At 52.4% G+C, this 12,093-nt stretch overlaps 2 protein-coding genes across 3 annotated transcripts; both read left to right on the forward strand.

Moving 5' to 3' along the window:
- Positions 1 to 876: 876 nt before the first annotated feature.
- Positions 877 to 3,286, forward strand: PARS2 (prolyl-tRNA synthetase 2, mitochondrial). Its single transcript, XM_063407023.1, has 2 exons — positions 877 to 948; positions 1,863 to 3,286. The coding sequence occupies exon 2, from the start codon at positions 1,882 to 1,884 to the stop codon at positions 3,283 to 3,285; it is 1,404 nt and encodes a 467-aa protein (XP_063263093.1). The 5' UTR covers positions 877 to 948; positions 1,863 to 1,881; the 3' UTR covers position 3,286.
- A 1,072-nt stretch (positions 3,287 to 4,358) lies between these two features.
- TTC4 (tetratricopeptide repeat domain 4) lies at positions 4,359 to 12,039 on the forward strand. 2 transcript variants are annotated; one of them, XM_063407027.1, is made up of 10 exons: positions 4,400 to 4,554; positions 4,635 to 4,752; positions 4,833 to 4,994; positions 5,743 to 5,820; positions 6,580 to 6,704; positions 6,926 to 7,012; positions 7,884 to 8,095; positions 9,237 to 9,318; positions 10,367 to 10,449; positions 11,350 to 12,039. In XM_063407027.1, the coding sequence occupies exons 1-10, from the start codon at positions 4,411 to 4,413 to the stop codon at positions 11,447 to 11,449; spliced, it is 1,191 nt and encodes a 396-aa protein (XP_063263097.1). In that variant the 5' UTR covers positions 4,400 to 4,410; the 3' UTR covers positions 11,450 to 12,039. The 2 variants fall into 2 exon arrangements, with proteins under 2 accessions (XP_063263096.1, XP_063263097.1); XM_063407026.1 differs by having other exon boundaries at positions 4,359 to 4,752.
- Positions 12,040 to 12,093: the final 54 nt, after the last annotated feature.

Below are 12,093 nucleotides of genomic sequence, written 5' to 3' on the forward strand. Positions count from 1 at the left end.
AGGTGCTTTTGATCTCTCAGCCCTCCTTCAGGCACCCTCCAACTGGTTCTGCCCTGAACATTTGGGATATGCTGCCCTAAGACTGAGCCTGGAAGGGGAAGCAGATGGGCTCATTGCTGTCAAGGACACATTTTGTCCTGTCCTGGCGCTATTTACTATTTTTTACCATTACATGAGGGTGGACACTATGCAAGAACTGTTCCCTGTGGATGGAACTCCTGGCCAAGCTGTGGAGTTTGACCTGGATGACGCCATTCCCAAGCTGCAGCTCCTCAGGGACAAACAGAAAACATTTGGCATCGAGTGCTTTGAGCAGGTCATTGACCTGGGCAGTGTGGCTCCACTGAGACCCTGTGGTGCCTCCTGCAGACACGGCTTTGGGCAGGTGAGGCTGGAGAAATGCTGAGGAAGAGATGGAGCAGTGGGTTAAGAAAAACAAGGAATTCCCAGCCGGAGCCTGTGGAGCTGAGGGCTGTCTGCCATAACCACACCCTGGACATGCCCCAGCTGTCCAAAGCGAAGGAGGATGGAGCTGGCAAAGGTGCTGTTTGAGGTGATGAAGGTCAGTTCTTCCAAGGGCAGGACGGACAAGTGGTCACTGTGCCTCTGAGCCAGTGGGACACCACAAGTTCCACTCCAAGAACCAGCCGTCTTCTCCTCCGCCTCTCCCAAGAACCAGGACCTTCTCAGCTGTCCACGCCCTTCTTAATTACGAAGGGACGCCCGAATCCTGATGGTGCCGGTGCCGTGTCAGCCCTTTCCCCGTCCTGGTGCCCCTGTCCCCCCGACCTGCAGCCGCTCCTCCCGGCCGGCAGGGGGCGCCCGCCGCGCCCGGCGGAACCATGGAGAGCGGCGCGCGCCGCCCACGGGCGCGTGTGTCCGCCCACGTGACAGGGAGGGGCTCCCCATTGGCCGCGCCGGCGGGGCCGGGCGCGCGCCCCCGCGGCTGTAAGTGCGCGCGCGAGGGTGCGTGTGCACGTGTGTGAGTGTGCACGTGTGTGAGTGTGCGCTCAGGTGTGAGTGCGTGCTCAGATCTGTGTGTGTGCTCAAATCTCTGTGTGTGTGTGCACGTGTGTGAGTGTGCTCAGGAGTGTGTGCGTGCTCAGATTTATGTGTGTGTGCGCTCAGGTGTGTGTGCTCAGATCTGTGTATGTGTTCACGTGTGTGAGTGTGCTCAGATCTGTGTGCGTGCTCAAAGCTGTGTGTGTGTGCATGTGTGTGAGTGTTCACGTGTGCGAGTGTGCACGTGTGTGAGTGTGCGATCAGGTGTGTGTGTGTGCTCAGGAGTGTGTGCACTCAGGTGTGTGGGCTTAGGTGTGAGTATGTGTTCAGATCTCTGAGTGTGTGCTCAGGTGTGAGTGTGTGCACAGGTGAATGTGTCTGTGCTCAGGTATATGTGTGCTCAGGTGGGAGTGCGCTCAGATATGTGTGTATTCAGGTGTGTGTGTGTTCACGTGTGTGCGCTCAGCCGTTGTCCTGTGGCATTCCCGTGTGTCCATGGCGGTGCAGGGGTACCTGCACATCCCAGAAGGTGTTCCTGGGTGTGTGTGCAGCCACGTGTGTGTGCAGGTGTGACCTTGCCATGTTCATGCATGTCCGGGTACCTGTGTGGGGTGTGTGAACACACTCAGGTGTGAGGGGGTACCTGTATGCTCTGCAGGTGTGCCCATGCAGCATTCCCGTGTCCCTGTAGGGGTGCCCGTCTACCCGCAGAGGGCTCTCGTGTGTGCCCCGGGTGTGTGGGTCTGTGTGAGCCGCGGTGCACACACACAGGTGTCACGGTGCACACACAGATGTCGCGGCGGCCGCAGCCTCTGTGCTGCGCGGTCAGTGCTGACCCCGCTCCATCCCGGTCTCCGCAGGGCCCTCTCCATCCCCACCATGGAGGCCTTGCTGAGGAGGTGCCGTCTGCCGCCGCTGGGCGCCCGTCAGCGCGGGGTCAGGGCCCGGCACGGTGGCACCCCGGGCAGGGCGCGGCGCCTGCTGCTCTCGCAGCTCTTCCAGCCCATGGGCGGCCAGGCGGGCTCCGAGGGCCGGCCCGGCGAGCCCACGTGCCGCAGCCAGCGGCTGATGCTGCAGGCGGGGCTCATCCATCCCACCAGCCCCGGCTGCTACTGCTACCTGCCGCCCACCGTCCGCGCCATGGAGAAGCTGATCAAGGTGATGGACGAGGAGATGCAGGCCGTGGGTGGGCAGAAGGTGAACCTGCCCAGCCTGTGCTCGGCGGAGCTGTGGCGCGCCAGCGGCCGCTGGGACCAGATGGGGCCGGAGCTCTTCCGCCTGGTGGATCGGCACAGCCACGGCTACTGCCTGGGCCCCACGCACGAGGAGGTGGTGACGGCGCTGGTGGCCTCGCAGAGCGGCCTGTCCTACAGGCAGCTCCCGCTGCTCCTCTACCAGGTCACCAGGAAGTTCCGGGACGAGCCCAAGCCGCGCTTCGGTTTGCTGCGCAGCCGGGAGTTCTACATGAAGGACATGTACAGCTTTGACGCCTCCGAGGCGGCGGCGCGGCGCACCTACGAGCAGGTGTGCCACGCCTACTGCAGCCTCTTCGCCCGCCTGGGCCTGCCCTTCGTCAAGGTGCAGGCGGCCACAGGCGCCATTGGTGGCACCACGTCCCACGAGTTCCAGCTGCCGGCGGACATCGGCGAGGACAGGCTGGCGCTGTGCCCTCAGGGACACTTCGCGGCCAACGTGGAGACGCTGAGCGGGGAGCAAACCTCGTGCCCCACGTGTGGGGAGAGGCTCAGCGAGACCAAAGGCATCGAGGTGGGGCACACCTTTTACCTGGGCACCAAGTACTCCGCGGTGGCCAACGCCGTCTTCTCCTCCGCTGAGAACAAAGCCCAGCTGGCAGAGATGGGCTGCTATGGCCTGGGTGTCACTCGCATCCTGGCGGCCTCCATCGAGGTGCTCTCCACGGAGGACAGCATCCGCTGGCCCAGCCTCATCGCGCCCTACGAGCTCTGCTTCATCCCCCCCAAGAGGGGCAGCAGGGAGGAGGAGGAGGAGGGAGCAGCGCTGCTGGAGCGGCTGTACGATGACCTGGCCGAAGCGCTGCCCCGCCTCGCTGGCGACTCGGTGCTGGACGACCGCACCCAGCTGACCATCGGGAAAAGGCTGAAGGATGCCAAAAGGCTGGGCTATCCCTACGTGGTTGTGGCGGGGAGGAGGGTCTGCGAGGACCCCCCGGTCTTTGAGGTTTGGGATCAGAATGCCGGTGAGGTTTTGTTCCTTACCAGAGAAGGGGTCATAGAGCTGCTGAGTAAAGTGCAAGTCATTTAAACGCTTCATCTCTGATTCTGTCATCTCTGCTGCAGTGAGTTTATCTAAGCAGGCCTGGCGATGGCTCTGGGTGAGCAGAGGCAAGTGCAGCTCACATCAGAGCCAGCCACAGTGTCCTGCAGGGACAGCCTGACCCTGACCCTGTGCAGGGTGCTGAGGTTGAGTGGAATCAGCCCACATTCCCCCCCAGGACTGGGGACGTTCCTCCCTCTGGGTGCAGGTCCCTGGAAGCTTTTCCCAGCACTTATAGCCTCGTGTGGCTGTGGGAGCACTGGCAGGGCCATCCCCTCGCTGCCTGGCAGGGACAGGCTGGCCACAGCCTCTGTCAAGAGCACAGGACAGGCTGCACAGGGGGACAGGAGGGCTCCCCTGGCTGCTGCTCTCAGCATTGTCTCTCTGAGAGACAAAGGAAGGTGGCTTTCCTCTGTTTGCCTCTCTTTGGGAACACCCAGGTCCCACGGAGGTGGAAGCTTGCCACGGCAGACCCCAGGGCTCCCGTGAGGAGCAGCTTGGTGCTACCTCAGCTGCACTGATGGGACAGGGAGCTCCTTGGAGGGGTCACCTCACCGTGTGCCACAGCTCCTGGGTCTGAGATCGAGAGACCATGAGCAACAGTGGTGCCACTGTAATAAAATCACAGAACCGTTTGGGTTGGAAAAGGCCTTTGAGTCCAACCATAAACCTGAGCTGCCAAAGCCACCCACGTCCCCAGGTGCCATATCCACTGCCTGTTCAGTCTCTCCGGGGATGGTGACTCCATCACTTCCCCGAGCAGGCTGTTCCAATGCCTGACAACACTTCTGATGAAGGATTTTTTCCTAATATCCCTGCTGGCGGGGCAGTGGGTCGAAAGGAGTGAGGCCGGGGCTGATGCCGGGGCCGGTGGGATGCCGGGGGCGCTCGGGAGGAGCGGGGCCGGGATTGAGGCGGTGGAGGGTGGGATGCCGGGGCCCGTGAGATGCCGGGACTGCTCGGATTCCGGGACTGCTCGGATGCAGTGGGATGCCGATGGGATGCCGGGTCGGATGCTGATGCCGGTGCCGGTGGGATGCCGGTGCCGGTGGGATGCTGATGCCAGTGCCGGAGCGATGCCGGGGCTCATCGGAAGGAGCGGGGCCGGGCCTGATGCGGAGGGGGCGGTCGCAGGCTGGGCCGGGCGGCAGCGGGAGGAGCAGCGGGAGCATGGCGGAGGCCGAGCAGGACGGCGTGCCCGGAGCCCCGGGGGCGCCGCGGTACCGGGGAGCGCTGAACCCCGACACGTGGGAGCAGGTGAGGCGGCGGGGCCGGGCTGCGGGGCCGGGCGGGCCGAGCCCAGGGCGCTGTGTGCGTGTCCGTCTGTCCGTCCGCAGGAGCTGGAGGCCATCCCCATGTTCATGAAGCGCTGCCCGGCCGAGATCGACGCGGCGCGGCAGCCCGAGCTGGCCTGCCTGCAGTCGCTGCTGTTCGACGAGGAGCGCGGCCCCGCAGGTGCGCCCCGGGCCGGGCTGCCCCGCCGGGCCGGGGTCCGGCTGTGCCCGGCCCTCCCTGAGCCCGCTGCCTCCCCGCAGAGCTGGCCGGGATGTACAAGAACGAAGGGAACGAGTACTTCAAGGAGAAGGACTACGGGAGAGCCGTGGCCGCCTACTCGGAGGGGCTGCGGAGGCGCTGCGGGGATGCCGGGCTGGACGCGGTGCTGCTCACGAACAGGGCGGCCGCACATTTCCACTTGGGTAAGGGGGCTCCCACCGCCTGGGAACCTGCTCCAGAGCTGCTTTTCCGCCCCGTTCGGGGTTTCCTTTTTGTTCGTTTTGGTTTTGTGATACGGCAGAGTGAGTGGCTTATCCGTGAGAAGGAGACTCCTTGAGCCCTGGGGACCTGGCTGAGCTCAGCACGGGGCTGCGTGCAGGGTTTGTTCTCTGTTCCTTCCAGCTGTTACCTGCTGCCCGAGCCTTGGCTCCAGGACAGGGCAGAACCAGTGAGTTTAGAATTATAGACTGGTTTGGGTTGGAAGGGACCTTTAAAGGCCATCTGGTCCTCTGCAAGGAGCAGTGACATCTTCAGCTAAATAAGTTTGTTCAGAGCCCTGTCCAACCTGGCCTTGAATGTTTCCAGGGATGAGGCTCCTACCACCTCTCTGGACAACTTCTGCCAGTGCCTCACCACTCTCATTATAAAACATTTCTTCCTTATATCTACCGAAGGTCTACCCTCATTTAGTTTAAAACCATTACTTGATGATCTTGGAGGTGTTCACCCACCTTAATAATTCTGTGACTCTGCTAAACCTGGCACCATCCAACCAGCAGTGCCCATTGCAGCAGGGAAGGTGTCCTGGGGCTTTTAATGCTGCTGGTTGATAGTACTATCTGTACTGTTAACACTAATAATAATATCTGGTTGGTTAATCTGTCTGATTTTAAATACAAGTGGAAGGTTCTGAGCACTTTTACTTTTTACTTTACTTTTTACTTTTTACAGGTAACTACCGTTCTGCTCTAAATGATGCCATCCAAGCCAAAAAACTGAAGCCCACCCATCTCAAAGCCGTCATAAGAGGTGAGAGTTAAAGCTGGTGTTGCATGGAGTACCAGGGCCATCCTTTCCAAACATTTGGCTGATGTTAACTTTACTGACTGTGCTGTTATTGTTACCAGCCCTGAAACAGGCTGGTGTTAGTTGTTGCCTTCTTTCCTTGCATGTTTCTGGTGTGTAATAATTGTGTTTATAAAGCTTAAATTGCTGTGATTGGGAATCATGCTTTGTTTCTGGACAGAATTCATTTCAGATAAAGCAGTTACTGGAAGTGATTTCTTCACTTGTTGTTGCTGTTTCTCCCCAAAACAGAGCTCTGCCTTTTGCTTTGCATTTTCAGTCAAAATATCCTTTTGTTCTTCATCTCCTGTATCTGTCAGAGGCACTGGACCTGTTTCTGTGGAGTACAGCATAACATTTCCTGTTATCCAGAATACTTTTTTTGGGGTCTGTTCTTTTTTCTCAATCCATAAAAATCCTCCTTTTATTTCTCCTAGCAAGACAAATACTGAAACGTTAATTACAATTCTAAAATTTTGTTTGTAACAGACACTTTTAGCATAATTCTGCTGATTTCTGTGACTAAGTGATGTAAGAACTGATGAAATATTTTAAATTTCCTTCTCAACTGACTTGCTGGAAGTTTCTGGTTGAACATGACCACGCAAGACAAAAAAGTTGAGTGCAGAAGCACCAGGCCTAACGCTGTCTTTGTAATCACCACTTTTGTAGTAGTTGTACACTGATTCCAGCACTAGAAACTTAAAATATTAATCCTTCCAGGAGCTCTCTGTCACATGGAGCTGAAGAATTTCTCAGAAGCAATAGCATGGTGTGAGGAAGGCTTGCAGATAGACTCAAAAGAGAAAAAGCTTGTGGAAATGAGAGCTAAAGCTGACAAATTAAAGGTAAATATTAAGGCAGCCTTGGGATCCTTGGAGGGAGGGTGCTCCATCCAGGTTTCTGTGTAGTGTGATGTCCCCAGACAGGACTGAGTGGGGTTGTGTGTGGAGATGTGCAGGGGAAGGAGCTGGAGGGACCCTCCTGGGGGCCCAAACTGATTTCTCCAGCCTTTGTCAGGGAGGAGCAGTGATGGGCACTGACCTGAGCATCCTTTTCCTACCTGTAGCGAATTCAGGAGCGGGATGCCAGGAAAGCAAAGGTGATGGAGAGCAAAGAGCAGTGTCAGAAGGAAATTTTGCTTGCAGCAATAAAGGTGAGTTGCTGAGTGGGGCTGGTTTTATGTGGTTTGGGTTTTGTTTTTTTTTTAACTCTCTCATTTTTCTCTGGAAGTTGGTTCTGAGGCCTAAAGCAAAAAAATTGAGTTAAAACTGTGATTCTCCAGGTCTGCATGGCCCTAGCCCCACCTCCCAGCTTTCTGTATTGCAGGTAACACTAATGGGAAATACAGACCCAGTGTTAGGAGATGGGCTGGGCTTTGTGAGTGCTCTGGCTGCTGGGCTGCAGCATCACATCAGCCCAATGAATCTGGCTTTCTTGGCTGCCCCCAGGCATTAATTCTGTGGAAGAATGGAAGATAACTGTTCAATAGGGTAGGGGAGGGAGTCAGTCCTGGATCTTCTCCTTCCTCAGTAAATGTTTGGGTTACATTAAAATTTTTTGGGCTCTTACATACATTCAGATTTCTTCTGCTGTTGTCTTTCCAAGGAAAAGAGAGAGCTTTCTGCATTTCTCTGAAAGAGCAGATGTTCTCAGGGGCTGGTGTGTGTAGTTGCACCCTGTAGTGATGTCTGGCAGGCCCCAGAAAAAAGGATTTTCAATGCATCCCCTTCCACGTGTTTTCTCCGGCTCTTCTCTCCACGTGTGGGCTCCTCTGAATTCCCACCTCTCCTCACTTGTTTATGAGGAGTCTGGATATCTGCCTGAGGTTCTGGATTCTGCTGGGAGCTCCAGTCACCTGGGTTTCATACTGTGACAAAGCTTGGGATGACATGTTTAGGAGCTGGCCCATTAACAAGAACAACATAATTTGACTTTCTACTGACTGCTAGTTTTTTGTTCTTATTCTCCTCACCATAACTTTGATTTTTAGTTGGTTTTTGGTCTTTTAACTCCCGCCCCTCCAGGAAAGAAATATCAAACTGCTTCTTCAGCCTTCAGATGAAGAAGAAGTGTCAGATGGCCTGGCTGAGATATCCTTGGATGGGTTCCACCCTGACAGTGCCACGGGGGCAAAGGTGCACTTAGATGCTGATGGCAGCCTGAACTGGCCTGTCCTCTTCCTGTACCCTGAGCACGAGCAGACAGATTTCACTGTGGCTTTCCATGAGAACTCCAGGTAAATGCTCTGCCAGCAGCATTCTGGCACGGGGGAGGTGTTTGAGCACATGAGAACAGGCAGAAATTGAAATGCTGGTGGAGCAGTTCCAGATTTCTAATCACAAAGCTGACCCTGCTTTTGAGCAGGAGGCTGCACTAGATGACCTCCTGAGGTCCTCTCCAACCTGAATTATTCTGTGATTTCCATACATTTATGGTGCAGACAAACACATTTAACCAGGATGATTAAAGGGGCTTGCAGTGCAAGCTCAGAGCAGTAATTAATTAGTGGCCAGGGATACCTGTGACCCATCCTCACGTGTGGATTTTAGAGATTCATTAAGGTGCCATTTCAAAGCCCTCCAAATGTGGTCTCTCAGAAAAAAAAGGTTAAACTTAAAAATTATGAAAATCTTCCAAAGGGGACCTCTCACAACCAGCAGTGACCCCAAAATTCTCCTCAGGGCTTTCAGCAGATCTGACTAAAGTGCTGCAGATCTTTCAGACTGTGAGTGACTGGCAAGCTTGGAATTCCACTCTTCTTGATGTTACCTTCAATTTCTGTTCTTGTAGTGTTAAACAGACTTGGAATTTATAACTTTTTATTTGTTGGAAGACATATTCCTCAGATCTATTAATAAGTTTAGGACTTAAAATTACAGTGCAAGCAGGTTAGTAAAGTTGTACTTTTATGGTAGTGTTCACTGTGCTTTTGTATGAGTACAGGAAGTGGAAATGGATTTTTAGAGCAAACTGGCCTCCAACACTCCTCAAGTACCAAAAAAAAAAGAGAAGACTGACTCACAGACATGTTCTCATCACTCTGATCTGGTGAAGCATGGGACTGTTGAGGGAAAGTCCATTTTAGACAAAATGCAGAATGTTGATTTTGACATTTTTTCAGTGTGAAAATGTGAAGTTAAAAATAATTTGTTGTTGCACTGCTCAAATTTGAAACCAATAACCTGAGTTACAACAGGGCCTTGGATTCATTGGGAAAGTGATGAGTTTGAAGGGAAGGAACTATTGGTGATCTAAACTTACTTTCAAGTCTGTTGTTTAATTCACTAATATATTTTTGCCATCATTCAGCTATAAGTATTCAAGTTATTGAAGCTGAGCACTTTGTCTAAGCTGACCAAGTGTGTTTTGGCTTTTAGGTTTATTGATCATTTAATGGTGATGTTTGCTGAGTTACCTCCATGGGATTTAGAAAAAAAATACCTTCCCAACAATCTTGAGGTGAGAAGTTTGATTTTCCTTCAATTTCAGGGTGGTTGTTTTGTGGTTTTTTATTTCTGGAGTGAGAAAGTGCACAACTCTGAGGCATGAAAGTCTTGTCATCTATTTACTGTGCACAGATGTGAAACAAGAGAGCTACCCTCACTTACAAACTCAAACATTGCCCACATGTGCTGACAGAATTCACTTTGAAAATGGAAATTGTCTTCCACTTACATTGTATTTGACAAAAGTTATTAATAGATATTGCTTAGTTTCCATCTTTATAACAATAATTAAGATTTAAACCATCAAGCTGATAGGTGGCCTGGTTTTTTAATTGCGTCCTGGAGTTGCTCAGTACAAAGAAGAAAATATTATTTTAAAAACAGTTTATTTTCAGAACTAAGTGGAGTTACTTATTCACATAATCAGATCAAGATAATATATCTCTAGTAACACTTCAGCAAAGGTGGGTTGTGGCTGCAGCAGGTTTTGAGAATTTTTCTGAAGTTGTATATAGAAGGATATGAATGTTTATTTTTCATTTTCCACTTCAGTGTCATCTGTGCCAGGCAGCAGCACAACCCTGTGTACAGTGAGCAGACAGGCCCAGAAGGACAGTGGCTGTGTACTTTTCCAGGTTAAATCCTGTGTGTATTTACAGTCTAATGCACCATTGCTGGATTTTAATCTCTTGAATCAACTCTGTTTTGTTCAAATACCTCTAAAGCCACTCAGTTTATCTCACAACATTGCTGCATTTCACCTGTTGAAAAGCAGCCCTTAGATTTGGATTGGTTGCCTATAAAGCAGGGGAACAGCCAGTGTGTCCTGCTGCCACTGCCTGGAGAACCTAAGCTGGTTTATACAGGGAAAACCTGGAATTCACACAAACCAATTTCTGCATTGCTGAATTTTGCATCCCACAGTCAGGTCGAGCTACAGGGGTTTGATAAACCCCCCAGCTCATCATGGTGTGCTCTTACTGTGCTTTCAGCAGTTTAGTGTTTTCCTTCTTGTACCTTAGGCATTTAATAACCTCTCCCCACCCAAATGTTTTTTCCAGCTCTATTTTGAAGATGAAGAAATGGAAGAAATGTATGAGGTGAACCCAGAACACACATTGCTACAAGTGCTGCAGCACGAAAGGTGAGGCTGTGCCTGTCCATGTCCAGGGCAAAAAAGGCAAAAAGCATGAGCTTTAAGTCCAATTTGTTCTTAAATGGTCCTAACTCTCCTCTGACTTAATAGTCCTGCCTCTTGAAGGTATAAAGCTGCATGGATTTTGTGCCTGGCTTTAGTGACTTACAGATGTTTTTGCCCCCAAAAAATGAACAACTCTTTCCAGGACTGGATGGAGATGGGAAAGGGAGCTGGGCACAGCTGAGCAGCACAGAAGGGCTATTCCAGATCCCATCTACACAATACTACTTTAAAAAAAAAAAAAAAAAGGAGGAAAAGCAGGCAGCAGCCTGTAAAGATCATGTTGAAGGTTAACAATGCTCTCGCTGTTCATACTGCTGCGTGAGCAGCCCCTGGTGCAGCACGCAGCCCTGTTCTGCTCTGAAACTGCCTTTAAAGAGCTGTGCTGTTATTGAGAGAGAAGAATTTGCTGTTTGTGAAGCCAAAAAGTTTCTGTGCAGCCTGTGCTGTTGAGTTGCAGCGTGTCAGAGCTGGCTGGAGCTGCTGCACGGCGTGGGGGGCTCGGTCTGTCGCAGTGGGAGCGGGATCTCCGTCACTCCATAAAACTCAGCAGTGCCCACAAGCCCTCAGATTTCAGGCTGTGAGGGCAGTTTGCAAAAGAACCCTCCTTCCAGAAGGAGAATAGCAGCTGCCTTAATTAAAAGAAGCTGTTGGGAGAGGAGTTGATTCATAAAACACTCCTCAGATGTGCTTAGCCCTGGCTCCAAGAGGCTCTGCTAATCAGCACAAAAGCTCGTCACCAGCCTTTGGGAGGTCAGGCTTTATGGAGCTGGGCAGGAGTCACTGGCTTTCCAGGACACTGGGCCAGCTACAAGGAAGCCAAGGACTCCTTTTTAATCTTTGCAGGTATTTTGTAAAGGCCGGGACCCCGACAGTTCTGGTATTTGCCAAGCGTTCTCCTTTCTCTAAAAAATACTTCTCTGGCAAGAAAGTGCATCGACTGTAATGAGCAAGAAAGAAACGAGGAACCCCGTGCAAGAGGCTGCTGTTTGTCAGCCCAGCTCCAGGCTGCAGCCTTCTGCTTGAACAAAAATACCTCACACTCTTCAGGGGAGGAAAATAATCTTGGCACACAGGGAAACTTCCAGGGGAGCAGCACAGGAGAAGGAAGGGCTAACATGAGGGGATTATTTGTTTAAAAGGGAACCCAGCTGGCTTGCAGAAGGTCTCCTCTATGATAGGCTGCATGTGGTTTTGAAATAAACCTGAAGCAGTGCCAAAGACTGGCTGTGGTTGCAGTAACAGCAGCTGGGAATGTACTTCCTTACCTGAGGAGAATCACAGCTTTGCTCGGGGGTGGGCTGTCACTGCTGGGCTTTAGCAGCAGTGGCCTGGGGAGATACCTGCCTGCTGCAGCAGGGTGGATGCAGCCAGGCTCCTGCCTGGCACTCAGCAGCTGCTGTTCTGTCACTGCTTGGCTGTGCTGCTGGCCAGGGTGAGCACAGCTCTTTGTTTGGAGCAGTGTTTGACCATTTTGATACCTTACTGAATGTCCTACAGAACCTGGAATAAATGTGGCTATTTTAAGTAGACTGACTTCTGCCTAATGAATGAGACGATGGTTTTTTCTCACTTTGTGGAATACAAGAG

The sequence above is a fragment of the Prinia subflava genome, chromosome 10 (genome assembly GCF_021018805.1).
Source record: "Prinia subflava isolate CZ2003 ecotype Zambia chromosome 10, Cam_Psub_1.2, whole genome shotgun sequence".
Taxonomy (NCBI): domain Eukaryota; kingdom Metazoa; phylum Chordata; class Aves; order Passeriformes; family Cisticolidae; genus Prinia; species Prinia subflava.